Source organism: Chiloscyllium punctatum, chromosome 3, assembly GCF_047496795.1.
Source record: "Chiloscyllium punctatum isolate Juve2018m chromosome 3, sChiPun1.3, whole genome shotgun sequence".
NCBI classification, from domain to species: Eukaryota; Metazoa; Chordata; class Chondrichthyes; order Orectolobiformes; family Hemiscylliidae; genus Chiloscyllium; species Chiloscyllium punctatum.
In genome coordinates, this window is record NC_092741.1 from 46,430,390 (window position 1) to 46,448,307 (window position 17,918).

The 17,918-nt window shown below is 41.0% G+C and overlaps 1 protein-coding gene across 4 annotated transcripts in view; it reads left to right on the plus strand.

Moving 5' to 3' along the window:
- Positions 1-17,918, plus strand: part of LOC140458371 (prolyl endopeptidase-like) — a 173,843-nt gene that overhangs the window by 94,093 nt on the left and 61,832 nt on the right. For all 4 annotated transcript variants that reach the window (XM_072552818.1, XM_072552845.1, XM_072552838.1 and 1 more), the window contains one exon: positions 16,063-16,199. In XM_072552818.1, coding sequence (XP_072408919.1) covers positions 16,063-16,199 — 137 coding nt within the window. The remainder of the gene's footprint in view (positions 1-16,062; positions 16,200-17,918) is intronic.

Here is a 17,918-nt window from a genome sequence, read left to right on the forward strand (position 1 = left end):
TGCTATGGGAACAGGAGTTCAAATCCCACTACGTCATATGGTGAAATTTTAATCTACGTAAATCTGGAATTGAAAGCTGACCTAATGGAAACTGTGTAACCGTTGATGATTACATGGAAACCCAGCCAATTCACTACTATCCTTTAGGGAGGGATATTGTCACCTTTTCCTCACCTGGGCTAAATGTAACTCCAGACCCATCGCAATGTGATGGGCTGTTAACTGCTCACTGAAAAGGCCTCGCAAGCCAGTCAATTCATAAATGAATAACACTGCTTTACACACAGTAGCTACTGGAGAAGTATTTTCCACTAATGGGTGCCATTAGTTGAAAGCAATGTGCTGCTTGCAACAGGGCTAAACAATGTTGTGTCTTCATTTCAGTGTGATTCCAGGTATGTAGATTGTACGTCCCAGTGATTTATGGATTGAATTAAACATGCACCTCCAACAATTGTTAATAGGTAGACAACAGACTACTCAACAAGCTTGCAAAACCCAAATTAAAACATCTGATGTTAGATGTGATTCCATGATTGGGCACTCATTGAATAAATCAGAATTTGTTAATATCTACCATAGCAATAACTTTAAGCTAATCAGTCAACCTCATAAAGTGATTCATTTGCTATTGCTAGAAGCAATATACATTCATATAAATATCCTGTTCTCTGGAAACAAACTAAAGAAACGTTGCACTTGTTTTAATTACCCAGAAGTATACAAATCCTATGGTTTTGTGTAGATTTCTCCATAAAAATGCCTCGATCCATCAGAGTCAACTTGCTGATAAATCCATACTTCTCCAATCACAAATATAAATTGTGATTGTCTATAATTTGTCATTTTTCAATTTGTCCTGATGTGTGTAAGATGAAAGGCTGCAGCAATATAACTCTCATTTCAGCAATATTCATGTAGCAATACTATTAATATTAAAAGTATTATATTATAAATATTATTAATATTAGCAATATTACTTTGTTGGAGGGGATTGAGAGACAGGATCTCCATGCATTTGAAAAGACAAGGACTGATTAGGGATAGTCAGCATGGCTTTGTGTGTAGAAAATCATGTCTCACAAATTTGATTGAGTTTTTTTGAAGAGGTGACAGAAGATTGATGAAAGCAGAGCAGTAGACATTGTCTGCATGGACTTTAGCAAGGCCTCAATAAGTTTCTGCATCGTAGACTGGTTAGTAAGGTTAGATTATGTGGGATCCCGGGAGAGCTAGCCAATTGGAGAGAAAATTTACTTGACAGTAAGAGACAGAAGGTGGTGCTAGAGAGTTGTTCACACTGGAAGCCTCTGAACAACGCTATTCTGCAAGGATCGGGGCTGGGTCCACTGTTGTTCTTTTTTTATCTAAATTATTTGGATCAGAGAATAGAAGGCATGGTTACTCCAGTGTGCATTGGAGTAGTGCATACAATTCTGGTCACCCTGCTACCAGAAGGATGTTATTAAACTGGAAAGGGTGCAATAAAGTTTTACAATGATGTAACTGATGGCTTGAGTTATAAGGGTAGGCTGGGTTTTTTTCCATGGAGCATAGGAGGCAGAGGACTAACATGGTTAGTAAGCTTATGGGTGACATTAAAATTGGTGGTGTAGCAGACAGTGCAGAAGATTATCTAAGAGTTCACTAGGATCTTGATCAACAAGATCATTGGGTTGAGGAGTGGCAGATGGAGTTTAATTCAGATAAATGCAAGGTGTTGCATTTTGGTAAGACACAGTTCGTGGTAGGGGAGTGTTGTTGAACAGAGAGATCTAGGGGTGGAGTGCATGGTTCCTTGAAAGTGGCATTGCAGGTAGGATGTTCAGGTAGGCATTTGGCACCTTGCCTTCATCAGTAAGAGCATTGAGTACAGGATTTGGGACATCATGTTACAGCTGTAGAAGACATTAGTAGGGCCACATTTGGAGTACTGCATACAATTCTGGCCACCCTGCTTTAAGAAGGATGTTATTAAACTGGAAAGGGTACAAAAAAGATGTACAATGATGTTACTGAGACCAGAGGACTTGAGTTGTAAGGATAGGCTGGGAATTTTTTCCCTGGAGCATAGGAGGCTGAGGAGTAATCTTAGAGGTTTATAAAATCACAGAGGCTCGTGGATGTAATGGTAGGAAGGTCATTTATGAAGTACCTGAAGGTGGTTGAAAGTGGGGATGTTCACTGATGTTTACACAATGTTCAGCACCATTTGTGACTCCTCAGACAGTGAAGCAATCCATGTTCAAATGCAACAAGATCTGGACAACATCCAGGCTTGAACTGACAAGTGGCAAGTAACATGTGCACCCCACAAATGCCAGGTCATGACCATTCCCAGTTAGAGATAATCTAACCACTGGCTTTGACATTTAATGATGTTACCATCACTGAATCTCCCACTATCCGTATCCTGGGGTTTAGCATTGGTGAATTTCTGCAGTGTGTCTTATAAATTGTACACACACTGCTGTAACTGAGCATTGGTTGTAGAGGCTCTGAATGTTTGTGGATGTGGTGCTAATCAATGGGTTACTTTATCTTAGATGGTGTCAAGGTTCTTGAGTGTTGCAGAATTGCACTTAAACCAGCAGGTAGGAAGCATTCCATTACACTCCTGACTTGTTCCTTAGAGGTAGTGAATCTGTGGGAGTCAGGAGATGAATTACTTGCTGCAGGATTCCTAGCCTCTGACCAGCTCTTCTAATGACAGTACTTATATGAATAGTCCATTTCTGTTCCTGGTCAAGAGTAATCTCCAGGTGTTGACTGTGCTGATATCAGTGACGGTGATGTCAGGGGACACTAGTTAGATTCTCATTTTGGAAATGGTCGTTGCCTGGCACTTGTGTGGTTTGACTAGTCGAATCTTCCACTTGTCAGCCCAAACCTGGATGTTGTCCAGGTCTTGCTGCATTTGGACATAGACATGCTCAATATCTGAGGAGTCCTGAATGATGAATGTTGTGCAACCATTGGTGAACATCCCCACTTCTGACCATATGATGGAGGGAAAGTCATTGATGAAGCAGTTGGTTGGTCCTAGGACACAACCCAGAGAAAGCCTGCAGAGTAGTCCTGGAGCTGATATGACGGACCACCAATCACCACAACTATTTTCCTTTTTGCCAGGTAATAACATCAATTCGTATTGACTGCCGTTTTACTAGAGTTATTTGATGTTATACTCTGTCAAATGTGGCCTTGATGTGAAGGGAAATTACTTTTTCCTCACTTCTGGAATTCAGCTCTTTTGGCTATGTTTCGACCAAGACTGTAATGAGGTCTGGAGCTGAATGGCACTGTCACAACTCAACATCAGTATCAGTGAGCAAGCTACTACTAAGCAAGAGTTGCTTGATGACACCTTCCATCACTTTACTGATTGAGAATAGACTGCCATATGGGGTGATGGTTGGACTTGTCCTGCCTTTTGTGTACATGATGATAATTTTCCACATGATCAGTTAGAGGGCTCCTTACCTAAGGGAAGACATACTGGCATTGAAAGCAGTTCAGAGAAGGTTTGCTATATTGATATCATGTATAGAGGGACTGTCTCATGAAGACAGGTTGAATAGATTAGGTCTGTATTCATTGAAATATAAATGAATGAGGGGAAACTTGAGTGAAATATACACAGTCTTTAAGGGACTTTACAGGTAAGTGTGGAAAAGTTGTTTCCCTTTGTGGGAGAGTCAAGGACCAGAGCACACACTCTATAATGGTTCACATATTTAAGACCAAGAACAGATGGACTTTTTTTCTCTGACAGTGTAATTAATCTGTAGAATTCCTGACTGCAAAGTGTTGTTGGGACTGGGTCATTAAGTGGAGGAAAATAAGAACCTGTGGTGTTGGGGGCATGCTACCATGGTTACTGGATTGGCTAACTAATAGAAGACAGAGTTGGGATAAAGGGGGCATTTTAGGATGGCAGCCTCTAACTGGTGGTACCCAATTAGTGCTAGAGCTGCCAATACTTACAACAGATATATTACTCTGCTGATAAAAGAGAATGTACCGCAGCCCTGTTGGTGCATGACACAAAAATAGGTGGGAACGATCAAGGATCACTGGACCCAAAACATTAATGCTGATTTCTCTCCACAGATGCTGTCAGATCTGCTGAGCTTTTCTAACAATATCTATTCTTGTATCTGATTTCCAGCATCTGCAGTAATTTATTTGGCATAGCAGACTCAATGAACTGATTGGTCTACTTCTGCTCCTACATTTTATGACAGTGGGCAGCTGTATTAGAACAGTACTGATGCTTGTTTGAAGAGCAGGTCAGGCACACTGGGTGGAATGACCTGTATCATAACAATTCTGATGTTCTGTCAACCACTTGGCTAGAGGTGTCGTAGGTGCACATATTTACAGGATCATAACCAAATGTTGACAGGGCACACAACTTTTGCAGTATCCAGTGCCTCCCTCCAAACATTACTCAATGTCATGTGGAGTGAAACAAATTGGTTGAAGACTGGCAACTATGTTGCTGGAAACCTCTGTAGGCAGCCAAATAGTCCCTGCAGTTGACCAGTCACCACAGTACCCAGATCATTTTTCTGTCCTTGCACCATGGAGTATCTATCAATATAAAGCAAGGCCTTTTCTGCCATGAATAGCTCCAGTTGCCTGTTTGCAACTACAGCTCTTCTGCAGATGGCAGTCACTTTTCTGAGAATAGGTTCCTCCTCTCTTAGTAGACTTACTCTCACTGTGGATTCTCTTATGTCTAATGTAATTCTGTCCTAAATTGGATTATCTTTTGTTGTGCACATTTGCAAGGCTCTTCAACTGTGTTAATGCAGTCACATATTCATCAGAAAACATTTTTCCCTTCTTTGATTCTGATATTGAACACATAATTCACTTAGGATTCAAAGTATGCCCTCAAAGTTTTTGAAGTTTCTACCATCCTTTTTACTTTGTTCTAGCAGAGGTTTGGGATGGTCAACAATTTATAGCTGTCTCTTCCTAGCAGCAGTGGAAGTGTAGCCATTTATTGATGCTCTGGTGAATGAAATAAATCTGTTGCAATTTCATTATTTTGCCACTGCAAGTTGAACAGAGGCCAGTTCTACTTTATATCACATTTCATTGTGACCAGGGCTGGGAGATGAGAAGTTACAGCCATTGAGATTTCCCCCCAAATAACATTTGCCATGAATATTACCCACAACCTGGATTCCAAAATTTCATAATAAATGCATGAGGACCCCCAAATCCCTCTGTGCTGTAGCTTGCTGCACTTCTCTATATTTAAATCATATTCAGCTCCTCTATTTGTCCTGCCAACATGGCAGAACTTCATTTGTTCCCCACATTATATCCTATCTTTCAAGTGTTTGCCCACTCGCTTAATCTGTCTGTATCCTTCTGTAGACTCTCTATGCCATTGTCACCACTGCCTTCCCACCTATTTTTGTGTCGTACACCAACATCACTGCGGGACATTCTCTTATTGGTGGTAATGGTGGTTCTAGCACTGATGGGATGCCAGTAATTAGAAGTTGCCATTTTGAAAATACCCCCTTTATCCCAAGTTTATGCCTTCTATTAGTTAGTCAATCCTCTATCTATAGTAACGATAACAATCTGTGGAGTTGGGGGTATTTATTTATTAGATTCATGTGTGGTACTTTATTCTGAATGCCTCTATAAATCCAAATATTACATCTACTGGTTTCCCTTTCATCTATTCTGCTTGTTACCACCTCAAATAATTCTATTTGTCAGGCATAATTTCACCTTTATGAAGCCATGCTGACTCTGATTATATTATATATTTCTAAATGCTGTGCATCAGGTATTGCATTCTTTATAACAGACTCTAACATTTTCCCAGTTACTGATGTAAAGGTAACTGCCCTGTAATTAACTATGTATTGTCTCCCTCAGTTTTTGAATAAGGGTATTAAATTGAAAATTTTGCAATCCTCTGTAATTTTTTGGATTCTCAGAAGATTACTATCAATGCATCCACTATCTCAGTAGCTACTTCCTTGAAAATCTTAGGATGCAGTCCATCAGATCCAGGGGACTTATTAACCTTTAGCCCAGTTACTTTGCTTAGTACTCTTTTTCTCATGATAATTATTGTTCATTACACCCCTCTTCCCACTTGATTTTTTTGTTAGTCATTTTGGAATACTACTCATTGTCCTCTACTATGAAGACTGCAAAGTATTTCTTAAACTCCTTTGCTATTTTCTTATTCCCTTGTATATTTAGATTAGATTAGATTAGTTTCCCTACAGTGCGGAAACAGGCCCTTCAGCCCAACAAGTCCACACTGACCCTCCGAAGGGTAACCCACCCAGACCTATTTCCCTCTGACTAATGCACCTAATCTATGGGGCAATTTAGCATGGCCAGTTCACCTGACCTGCACATATTTAGACTGTGGGAGAAAATCTGAGCACCTGGAGGAAACCCACGCAGACACGGGGAGAATGTACAAACTCCACACAGTTTGGGTCACCCGAAGCTGGAATTGAACCTGGGACCCCGGTGCTGTGAGGTAACCACTGAGCCACCGTGCCGCTATATTTCTTTAATATCTAATCTTGATTCAAAATCTATTAATTCCAATCATCAGGTAATTATATTTTCAGCAGCAAATCCTTGTTTTGCTCTTATTTCCTTTCCATCGTTCAAATTATAGTATTTAAATCTTTGTTTGAAAGAAAATACTGAATGATTTGGAGTGGACTTTATGTTGAGAGTGTGGTGCTGGAAAAGCATAGCCGGTCATGCAGCATCCGAGGAGCAGGAGAGTTGACGTTTTGAGCATGAGCCCTTCATCAGAAATGAGGCTTGTGAGCCAAGGGGGTAGAGAGATAAATGGAAGGGGTGTGTTGCAGGGGAGAGGGTAGCTGAGAGTGCGGTAGGTAGATTAAGGTGAGGGTGATGGTGATAGGTCGGAGAAGAAGGTAGAGCAGCTTGGTGGGAAGGAAGATGGACAGGTCAAGAGGGCGGTGGAAGTTTTGATTTGGGATAAGGTGGGGGGAGATGAAATGCGGAAACTGGTGAAATCCACATTAGTCCCATGTGGTTGGAGAGTCCCAAGGTGGAAGATGAGGTGTTCTTCCTCCAGGTGCGGGTAGTAAGGTTTGATAATGGAGGAGACCTAGGACCTGCATGTCCTTGATGGATTGGGAAGGGGAGTTAAAGTTTTTGGCTATGGGGTGGTGGGGTTGTTTCATGCATGTTTCCTAAGCATGTTCTCTGAAGCATTCTGCAAGTAGGTGTCCTGTCTCCTCAATGTAGAGGAGAACGCATCAGGCACAACGGATACAGTAAATGACGTGTGGAGGTGCAGGTAAATCTCTCATGGATGTGGAAGGCTCCTTTTGGGCCTTGGGGGGAGGTTTGGGTGTAGGGTTTGCAATTCTTGCAGTGGCAGGGGAAGGTGTCAGGAGGGGAGGTTTGGTTGGAGGGGGCCTCTTCCACCCCCCCCCCCCTCCCCCGCCTCACCTCTGTCCAAGGCCCCAAAGGAACCTTGTACATCCATCAGAGATTTACCTGCACCTCCACACGTCATTTACAGTATCCGTTGCTCCCAATACAGTCTCCTCTATATTGGGGAGACAGGAAGCCTACTTGCAGAATGCTTCAGAGAGTATCTCCTGGACACCTGCACGAAGCAACCCCATCGCCCCGTAGCTGAACACTTTAACTCCCACTCCCACTCCGCCAAGGACATGCAGGCCCTGGGCTGCCTCCATCGTCAAACCCTAACCACCTGACGCCTGGAGGAAGGGCGCCTCATCTTCCTCCTTCGGAACCACCTCCCACGTGGGATTAAGGTGGTTTACATCAGTTTCTCATTTCTCACCCCCACCTTATCCCAGATCCGACCTTCCAACTCTGCACCATCCTCTTGACATATCCGACCTGTCCATCTTCCTTCTCAACAATCCGCTCCATGTTTCTCTCTGACTTATCACCAACACCCCCACCTTCATCTCCTACTACACTTTCAGCTACCCTACGCCTAGCCACACCCCTTTCCCATTTATCTCTCTACCCCCTTGGCTCACAAGCCTCATTCCTGATGAAGTGCTCATGCCTGAAATGTCGATTCTTCTACTCCTCGAATGCTGCCTGACCTGCTGTGCTTTTCCAGCACCACACTCTTGACCCTGATCTCCAGCATCTGTCGTTCTCACTTTCTTGTAGACTACATGCTGTCCTATCCTGCTAACCCTGCCCCAACCTCCCACTGCCTCACAACCAGCCACACTAAGTTTGTTACTGTGTGAAAAAGTGGTGGTTGATACTATTTGCTGAAAATACTTCATTAGAATTGAGGCAAATCTTTAAATTATGGGCTGTTGCACATCAAAACTGATATTTATTGAATTTCTACTTCATATGTCTGTAGTTTTTTTAGAAAGGATTATAAAGGGTACCTTAAGTACCCAACAGTTTTTTTTTCTTGTGTTTTCAATACCTTAAGCCCATTTAAAAATGTTTTAAGTTTGTTATTGTATCACTTCACTTCTGCAGTCACTGCTTGGTGAATAGATGTTACTGCATTTTCTAAAAGCTGAGTAGAATTGCTGTCTGTCACAGTGAGCTGGAAGCTATTTTATGTTGACCCTCTCTTTAAGCTTCACGAAGCAGGAGGCACTTCACATTTATAAAGTTCTGGTGCGCTTTCATCCAGCTATCGTGGCAGTAGCGTTTTCCAAATGCCATCGCATTTTGTCTTAAAGGTCAGTTTAAAAAGTCACTGAAGCATCAGTAAAAGGATTAAAGATGAAAGAAATATAATAAGTCTTCTTGTACTTCAGTTGTAGAAACAACTGCACAAAGTCACCCTAAACGACCTACAGATATTTTGATCAGAAGAAGCAGATTAGTCCCAGGCAAAGCATTAATTTTGTGACTTAATGAACTTTGAAAACATTTTGGAAGGAGGGCAACGTTGCAAGTACTACTAAGTCGCAAGATGCATTATTGTGTAAGACCATAAGCCATGGGAGAAAGTGAGGATGGCAGATGCTGGAGATCAGAGTCGAGAGTGTGGTGCTGGAAAAAGGACCAGGAAAATTCACGTTTCAGGCACAAGCCAATAGGAGCAGAAGTAGGCTTAATTCTAATGAGTACACGCCCACGCTGTTCAGCCTCTCTTCATATGACAGTCCCTCTATACCTGGTGTCAGTCAAGTAAACCTTCTGTGCCCTCCAATGGCATCATATCTTTCTTTAGATTCAAGTGTCGAATATTGTTCACAATATTCCAGTTGTGAACTCACTAGTGTCTTGTATAGTTTTATACTTTTGTTATCTTTTATAGTCCATGCCCATTGAAGTAAAGGCCAACATTCCATTTGCTTTCCTTTATTACCTGCTGAACTTGAATGATTTGTGTGACTCGTGGACAAGGACACCCAAATTCCTCTGTTTTGTAGGTTTCTGCAGTCTTTCTACATTTAAATAATCTAACTTCTGTATACTTGCAAATGTGCACTGTCACATTTACCCATATTACATGCCATCTGCCAGGTTTTTGCCCACTCGCATAACCTGTCCATATCCCCCTCCAGATTCTTTGTGTCATCCTCACCACTTCCTTCCCACTTACTTTTGTATCATCTGCAAACTTGGTAATCATGCTTTCACTTTCCTCATCCAAGTCATTTACATGTTATTGTAAGTATTTGTGGCCCCTGTACTGACTCTAGTGGCACTCTGCTAGTTACAGGTTGTCAATCTTAAAAACTGCCCCCCCTCCCCCCCCTTATCAGGCCCACCTAGAGCAGGATTTTTAATTTTGTGCTCAGAACTGCAGGAAAGATGAAAAAAACAAACATTCAGGGGTGTGGAGGGGGCGTTTGTTGGTGATTTGCTACTGTGGTTAGTGGGACTTAAAGCTAATTTAACAGAGATGGGATAGGAATTGGAGGCACAGTTGTTGGTAGTATGCAAACAAATATAGAAAAATTGCCAAGTAGATCAAGAAGACAGTGCAAATATATTCAATTTAAGATACAAGGAAGTTTGGCAAGGCTGGATAGCATTTATTTTAATGCAAGGAGTCTTGCAAATAACAAAAGTGAATTGGACATTTTTCATATAGCATGGGGAAGTGAATTCATTGCTATCAAAGACACATGGTTGAAGGATAGAGCTGGCAGCTCAATATTCTGAGGTGTGAAATCTTCAAGTGAGACAGTAGGGGGAATGTTGTGAGTGATCAAAAAAGGATATGGTGGCCATTTGTTTGAAACTTGAAACCAAAATGGAGGCAGTCACTTTGCTGGGGATGTACAAGAGACCCCTAAACAGTCAAGGAGAGAGACGATGACAAATATCTGGGAAATATCAAAGAAGTTTAAAAATAGCAGGGTAATAATAAGTGATTTCAACTTCCCCATTATTAACTGGGTTTCACAAAGTGTGAAAGGCTTGGGGTGGGGGGGAGGTGTTCTCAAATGTGTCCCGAGGAACTTTTTACATCAGCACTTAGAGAGAATAAGGTTATAAAGATGGGAAAGAAATAAATATTCTGAATTGGGGAAGGATGAATTTCATGCTGAGAAAGCATCTTTCTGAAGTGGACAGCGAACAGCTACTTGCAGAAAAATACACATCGACCAATGGAAGACGTTCAGAAGAGTAAGAGTAAAGGTGAACAGTGGGATCAGCAAGACCAAAGAACCCAAGAGTGTACAGAATTGGATAAAAGAAAATACATTCACTCAAAAGGAGTGTAGAATGTGCAGTGGATTAATTAGAAAAGTAACTAGGAGAATGGAGGAAAAGAAACACTGACATATTAACTTTAAGGAAAATCCAGTTGCTTTTTATAACCATGTTAAAAGCAAAAGAATAACCAGAGAAAGAGTAAGGCATGCATCTTGACATCATTATTTTTAGATTAGATTAGATTCCCTACAGTGTGGAAACAGGTCCTTCAGCCCAACCAGTCCATACCGACACTCCAAAAAGTATCCCACCCAGACCCATTTCCCTCTGACTAACGCACCTAACACTATAGGGAATTTAGCATGGCCAGTTCACCTGACCAGTACATCTTTTGGACTGTGGGAGGAAACTGGAGCACCTGGAGTAAACCCACGCAGACATGGGGAGAATGTGCAAACTCCACACAGACAGTCGCCCAAGGTTGGAATCGAACCAGGGACCCTGGTGCTGTGAGGCAGCAGTGCTAACCTTGAGTGAAGTGCTGCTCTCGATGTCATAGAGGTGTACAGCGCGGAAACAGACCCTTTGGTCCAACTCATCCATGCTGACCAGATATCCTAACCTAATCTGGTCCCATTTGCCAACACTTGGCCCATATCCCTGTAAACCCTTCCTATTCAGATACCCATCCAGATGCCTTTTAAATGTTGTAATTGTACCAGCCTTCACCACTTCCTCTGGCAGTTCATTCCATACACGCACCACCCTCTGCATGAAAACGTTGCCCCTTGGGTCCCTTTTAAATTTTTTCCCTCTCACCCTAAACCTATGCCCTCTAATTCTGGACTGCCCCACCCCAGGGAAATGACCATGTGTATTTACCCTAACCATGCCCCTCATGATTTTATAAACCTCTATAAGGTCACCCCTCAGCCTCTGACGCTGCAGGGAAAAAAGCTCCAGCCTATTCAGCCACTCCCTATAGCTCAAGCCCTCCGACCTTGACAATATCCTTGTCAGTCTTTTCTGAACCCTTTCAAGTTTCACAAAATCTTTCTTATGGGAGGGAGACCAGAGATGCACTTAATATACCAAAATTGACCTAATCAATGTCCTGTACAGCCGCAACATGATCTACTGACTCTTAAACTCGATGGTCCAACCAATAAAGGAAAGCATACCAAACACACCTTCTTCACTATCCTATCTAACTGTGACTCCACTTTGAAGGGACTGTGAACCTGCCCTCCAAGGTCTCTTTGTTAGCAGCACTATCCAGGACCTTGTCATTGTGTGTATGCCATGCCCTGTTTTGCCTTTTCAAAATGCAGCATCTGACATTTGTCTGAATTAAACTCCATCTGCTATTCCTTGGCCTGTTGGTCCATCTGATCAAGATCTCATTGTACTCTGAGGTAACCTCCTTCACTGTCCACTATACCTGTAATTTTGGTGTCATCTGCAAACTTATTAACTATACCTCCTATGTTCACATCCAAATCATTTATATAAATGATCAAAAGCAGTGGATCCAGTACCGATCCTGTGGCACACCACTGGTCACAAGTCTCTAACCTGAAAGGCAACCCTCCACCATCACCCTCTGTCTCTACCTTCAAGCCAATTCTGTATCCAAATGACTGATCCTCCCTGTATTCCATGTGATCTAACCTTGCTAAGCAGTCTATATGTATGTTGTATATGCTTCTGTCATTTGTTAGGGATTAAACCTCTTCAAATCCGGCAGAGCGCTGAGTATTGGTTAAATTGCTTTATTACTAGTCATTGGTTGTTTAGACAAACAGCAACCAAAGATTTCTTGATCTGACTGTAAAATTACATGATGATAAAGTTTCGGTTGGGGGAGTGGGGAAGGGATTGATGGTGGTGGGTGGTTGCTGGGAATGCGATAGGTAGATGAAAGTTGGGGGGAGGGGAATGATGGTAATAGATCAGAGAGGAGGGTGGAGTGGATAGGTGGGGAGGAAGATGGACATGTTGGACAGTTCAAGACAGTGGTGCCGAGTTGGAAGTTTGGGTCTTGGATAAGGTGGAGGGAGGGGAAATGAGGAAACTGGTGAAATTGACATTGATTCTGTGTAGCTGGAGAATCCCAACTTCCACCTTGGCACCACCCTCTTGAACTGTCTGATCCTATTTCCCCCGCTCCCCCATTTATCTCTCAGCCCCCTTAGGCTACCCCCTCATCCCTGAGAAAGAGCTCATGCTCAAAGCATTTGACCTATCAGTTTCTGCTGGACAATTTTGTGTTGTTGTGCATCTCAAAGGCCACCTTGGAGAGTGCTTAACTGAAGATCAGAGGCTGAACATCCTTGACTGCAGAAGTATTTCCCCACTGGGAAGGTACATTCCTGTCTGGCGATTTTTTTTTGTGTAATTATCTTTCTGCCTCAATTAATTGGATCATGGGTAGCTTTTCATTTTTAAACTGTTGACACTTTTCTGGCACTGGCTGACAATTTTCATCACCTGCAGAGACTTGTTATTAAGCCTGTCAACACTCCACCCACACCATTTGTATGATCTGCCTATAAATTCTGTGCCATTGTGCATCTCTTCATTTCACCTGATGAAGGAGGAGCGCTCTGAAACCTTGTGATTTCACATAAACCTATTTGATTCTAACCTGGGATCGTGTGACTTCTGACCTTGTTCACCTCTGGAATTCAGCTCTTTTGTGCAGGTTTCAACCAAAGCTCCAATGATGTCAGGAGCTGAGTGGTTCTGGCAGAACCCATACTGTCTGTCACTGAATGGGTTATTACTGAGCAGGTGTCTCTTAATAACACTGTTATTTACTCCTCCTTGATAATCAAGAGTAGACTGAAGGGGTGCTACTGGTTGGTTTGGATTTGTCCTTTTTTTTTTAATGGACAGTATGTACACATTGGTTAGATGCCAGTGTTGTAACTGTACTGGAAGAGCTTTTCTAGTTGAGTGGCAAATTCTGGAGCATAAGTCTTATAGCACTATTGCTGGAATGTTATCAGGGTCCGTAACCTTTGTAGTGTCCAGCACTTCTAATGGCTTCTTGAATGCTGGGAACCAGTGGAGGAGAAGAGATGGATCATCCACTTAGTACTTCTGGCTGAATATTGCTGTGAATGCTTCAGCCTTATCTTTTGCACTGATGTGCTGGTGGATTTGCAGACAGGTTCCCACAACACGAATCAATGTTCAACATTTTCAGCTTTGATAAGTTTCACACAGCCACCATACTGCTGATATTTAAACCTTAGCGTAACCTTAAATGGTTATATGTAAACCATGGAGCAATCAACACCAGTTAAAATGATGGGCACTTATCAGGTTTCCGCTACATGGGGCAATCCAATGTCAAAATCACTGAGATGTTGCTTTGTCTCTTTCATTATCTGCTGACTTCTTAGCAAGTCCATCCACTAAGCACTGGCATCATGTTGACCAGATTTATTATTTATCCTTGAATGGCTAAAGACCTTGATTACATTTAAAAAGCTGCTGATAACTGCAAAACACTTGGAACAGAGCCAGTATATGTACTCAAATAATTTACATAACTAGAGTCCTGAGGAATATGGGTGGCATGGAGGCACAGTGGTTAGCATTGCTGCCTCACAGCGCCAGAGACCCGGGTTCAATTCCTGCCTCAGGCGACTGACTGTGTGGAGTTTGCACGTTCTCCTCGTGTCTGCGTGGTGCTCCGGGTGCTCCGGTTTCCTCCCACAGTCCAAAGATGTGCAGGTCAGGTGAATTGGCCATGCTAAATTGCCCGTAGTGTTAGGGGTATGAGTGGGTTGCACTTTGGCGGGGCGGTGTGGACTTGTTGGGCTGAAGGGCCTGTTTCTACACTGTAAGTAATCTATCTTAAAAAAGAATACATTGATTAATCTAACCCCAGCACTGTTTTATCATTTTCTATTTGAGTCCATTCTGATAAATGTGAAACAGCAATACCCTTTTATGAAGAAACTTTCCTGAAGGTTCTCTCAATGATTCTAAAATTAGCCCCCTCTATGTAATATTTCTTGCCTACAAACATTCTTTTCCCTAGGGTCTGGTACTCATCAGCTTCTTTTAAACTTCAACATTGACTCTGTTATCAGAATACTGAAATAACTGGAAGGCTCCTGAGCATTGCTAAGAGATGTGTTGTCAAATGAATTAACTCTTTCAATTTTTCTCTCAATGAGCATGTAACTTTTATGTTCTAAATTGGTCTTCATTTTGCATTTTAAATTTTATTTTAGTTTGCTTGCAGTTAACAGAATAAAATGCTGGTTAAAATGATGACAGCAAGTGAATATACATTATATGCAAACTGCCGACCAGTTTCCTTTCCTGATCTCATTTTAGCTGATACTGTTTTCTTCCCTATAAATCTCCTGTTGTTACCCCATCCCTCAATACTACCATTGACTCTTCTGACCTGTAAACTGTTATCCATCACCAATCTCTGTCTTCTCAAGTCCTGGAATGTGTAATCATCACCCAAATTCATGCTCATCTTTCCTCGAACTCCCTGTTTGAATCCTTCTAGTCAGATTTCTGCTCCTTCCACAGGACTGAAATGGCCATCATCAGGTTACAAATTATATATGCCATAAACTATTCTTCATCCTTTCAGCAGCCTTTGACATGGCTGATTACACCATTCTCCTCCTCCATCACTCATCCATTATCCAACTTGGAACACTATTCAGCAAAGGTATGGCTGACTGTCAGCTCAAATGCACCTTCCCAAAATGTCCACATAGCCCTTAACACCCAAAAACCAATTGCCCATTAAATGTACTTAATGACTGAACATCCTCAAACCCGGGGTAGAGAATTCAAAGATTTTCGCCATTTGAGTGAATAGAGTTTTCCTCATCACATTCCTAAAAACAAAATACCTATTAATGTGCAACTGTAACCCTCTAATTTTCGATTCCCCAGCCAGAGGAAACCGCATCAACTCAAATCTTGTACAAATGTTATAATTCAATAAGATCACCTCCCATGCTTGTAAACTCCAGGCTAAACAGGCCTCGTCTACTCAGTTTTTCCTCATAGGCAATCACCTCATCCTCGCCACCATTTGTTTTGACTTTTGTTGCACTTCCTCAGAGATAAGCTATGCAAATTACTCTGGGAATGGTCTAACCAAAACCCTCTATAATTACAGCAAATTGATATGTATGCACATTAAATGGGCACACCGGTTCATCATTGATATGTGGCTTTCCATAGTTCCCAATGTTCAGCCAAGTGATTCACAAAGATAAAAGACTGGAAATTTTATGGAAGAATGTTGGCCACTTATGTTTGAAGTTAATGATCTGATTTAATATTTTAATGATGATCAGAATACAAAATACAGTCTGATAATAGTATTATAATTTTTCTATGTAGCTCTTCTTTTCTGGTAGAGATGGGACACAAATACCAATGTTTATTGTTCATAAAAAAGGAATCAAACTTGATAACACTCATCCTGCTTTTCTCTATGGATATGGAGGCTTCAATATATCTCTCACACCAAGCTACAGGTATGTAGAAGACTTTGACTTTTTTTTAAACAAACTGGCATTCAGTAGGAGTCAGCAAATACATTGCCTTGTGATTGGGTGAGATGGCTGTATTTTCTTTAATATTGCATTCTGCAGAATGGGTAGCAAAGTTTGACAGGACTTTGAAGGGGGTGTTTGTACTTGTAATTCTGTTTTTTAAAAAAAGGCCTTCATGTGAAACTTTAATAAAAGTATTAAAGGATAAATCATTTTTTGAATAATTCATGTTATCATGAGTTTTGTTATTTTAAAGAAAACATTTTTCATTTATGAGGAAAATATGGTTAAAAAATCTTTGCCAATTGCAAGTATTGCACATTTTTCTCTTTTGATTAATTCTAAGTAAACCTGACTGATGTTCCAAAACTGATTGTTTTCAACTGCTATATTGTCTCATGAATATTTTTCATACCGCTAATTTGTTTTAATCTTTCTCTATCTCTTCATTTTTGATTTACTGCAATTTTGCTTTTTGTTGTAGGAACTAACATGAGCTATTTACAGTGAATCAAAATTTGCATACAGCTAATGTACTCCATCAACAAGATTTTAGAATGTTAGAGTGAATAATATTAATTGCTGTGCTATTATTAAAGGAGTTAAATTTACCAGTGAATGTAAAGAAAGACTTGCAGAGGGGTCCAGCACTAGGGAGCACAACCTTAAAATTAGAGCTTGGCACTTTAGGGTGATATCGTTAAGAAGGGGTAGTAGTAAACGCTCTTCCAAAATGTTTTGCAGACATGTGAATTTAAACATTCAAAACTGCAATAGTTTTTTTTGTGAAATCAAGCATATTAAGCATCTTGGCATATCAACCAAGATGGATAAAAAAACATTGATAAACGAAGAAGTTTGACCAAAAACTGTGGAGATCTGAAACAAACAAAAACAGAAATTCAGATCTGGCAAGGAACAATTAAACATTGAAGTAAAATCCTGTCCTGTTCCAATTCTGTTCAGCCCAACATGCTAGACTGTTGAAAGACTACATAATTTAATTGGAATCCATTACCTTTCCCAACGTTCATTAACATTTGCCTTTTCAAATTTTTGTTTTGAATTCCTCCAACTTACTTTATCGCATGCTGCCAACATATACTTCTATTCCTTTTACCTTCGGCTACTTCGCTTCAATGTAGCTGTGCTGTTCACCTTAACTAAAATCGTATATTTATTGTCCCTTCTTTTTAAATCGATCTGTTCAGACATGTTATGACACATCTCTGGAGCAGATGGAACTTGGAACTTCAAACCAGGCCTTCTGGCCAAGAGATAGGGACACTACCACTGTGCCACAAGAGTCCTCTTTATTTTATCTTTATCTTTGGTCTCCTACTAGTGGAAATATTTATTCTACATCTATCTATCCCCTTAATTATAAGAACTTATTTCAGATCATCTCAGCTTTCTCTTTTCTAGAGGAAAGTAAGGCTGCCATATTTTACTGTCATGATGATTTTTCCCTATAGTACCCCACCCTTTCAAACAAAAGTAACTATGCATAAAGCTTCAATTACTTGTAGGTATTTTGGCAGCATCTAGTCAACTCTCAATTTCTAATGTATAAGTTGTGGGGAATAAACAGAAGCTTATTCCCAAATAGGTATGAACTGGTACACCAGTTATTGTAGTTTGGAAAGTACATTTTGAGGTAGGTGGTTGAGCTTCAACTAAGGATTTAAATTATTGTCAAGT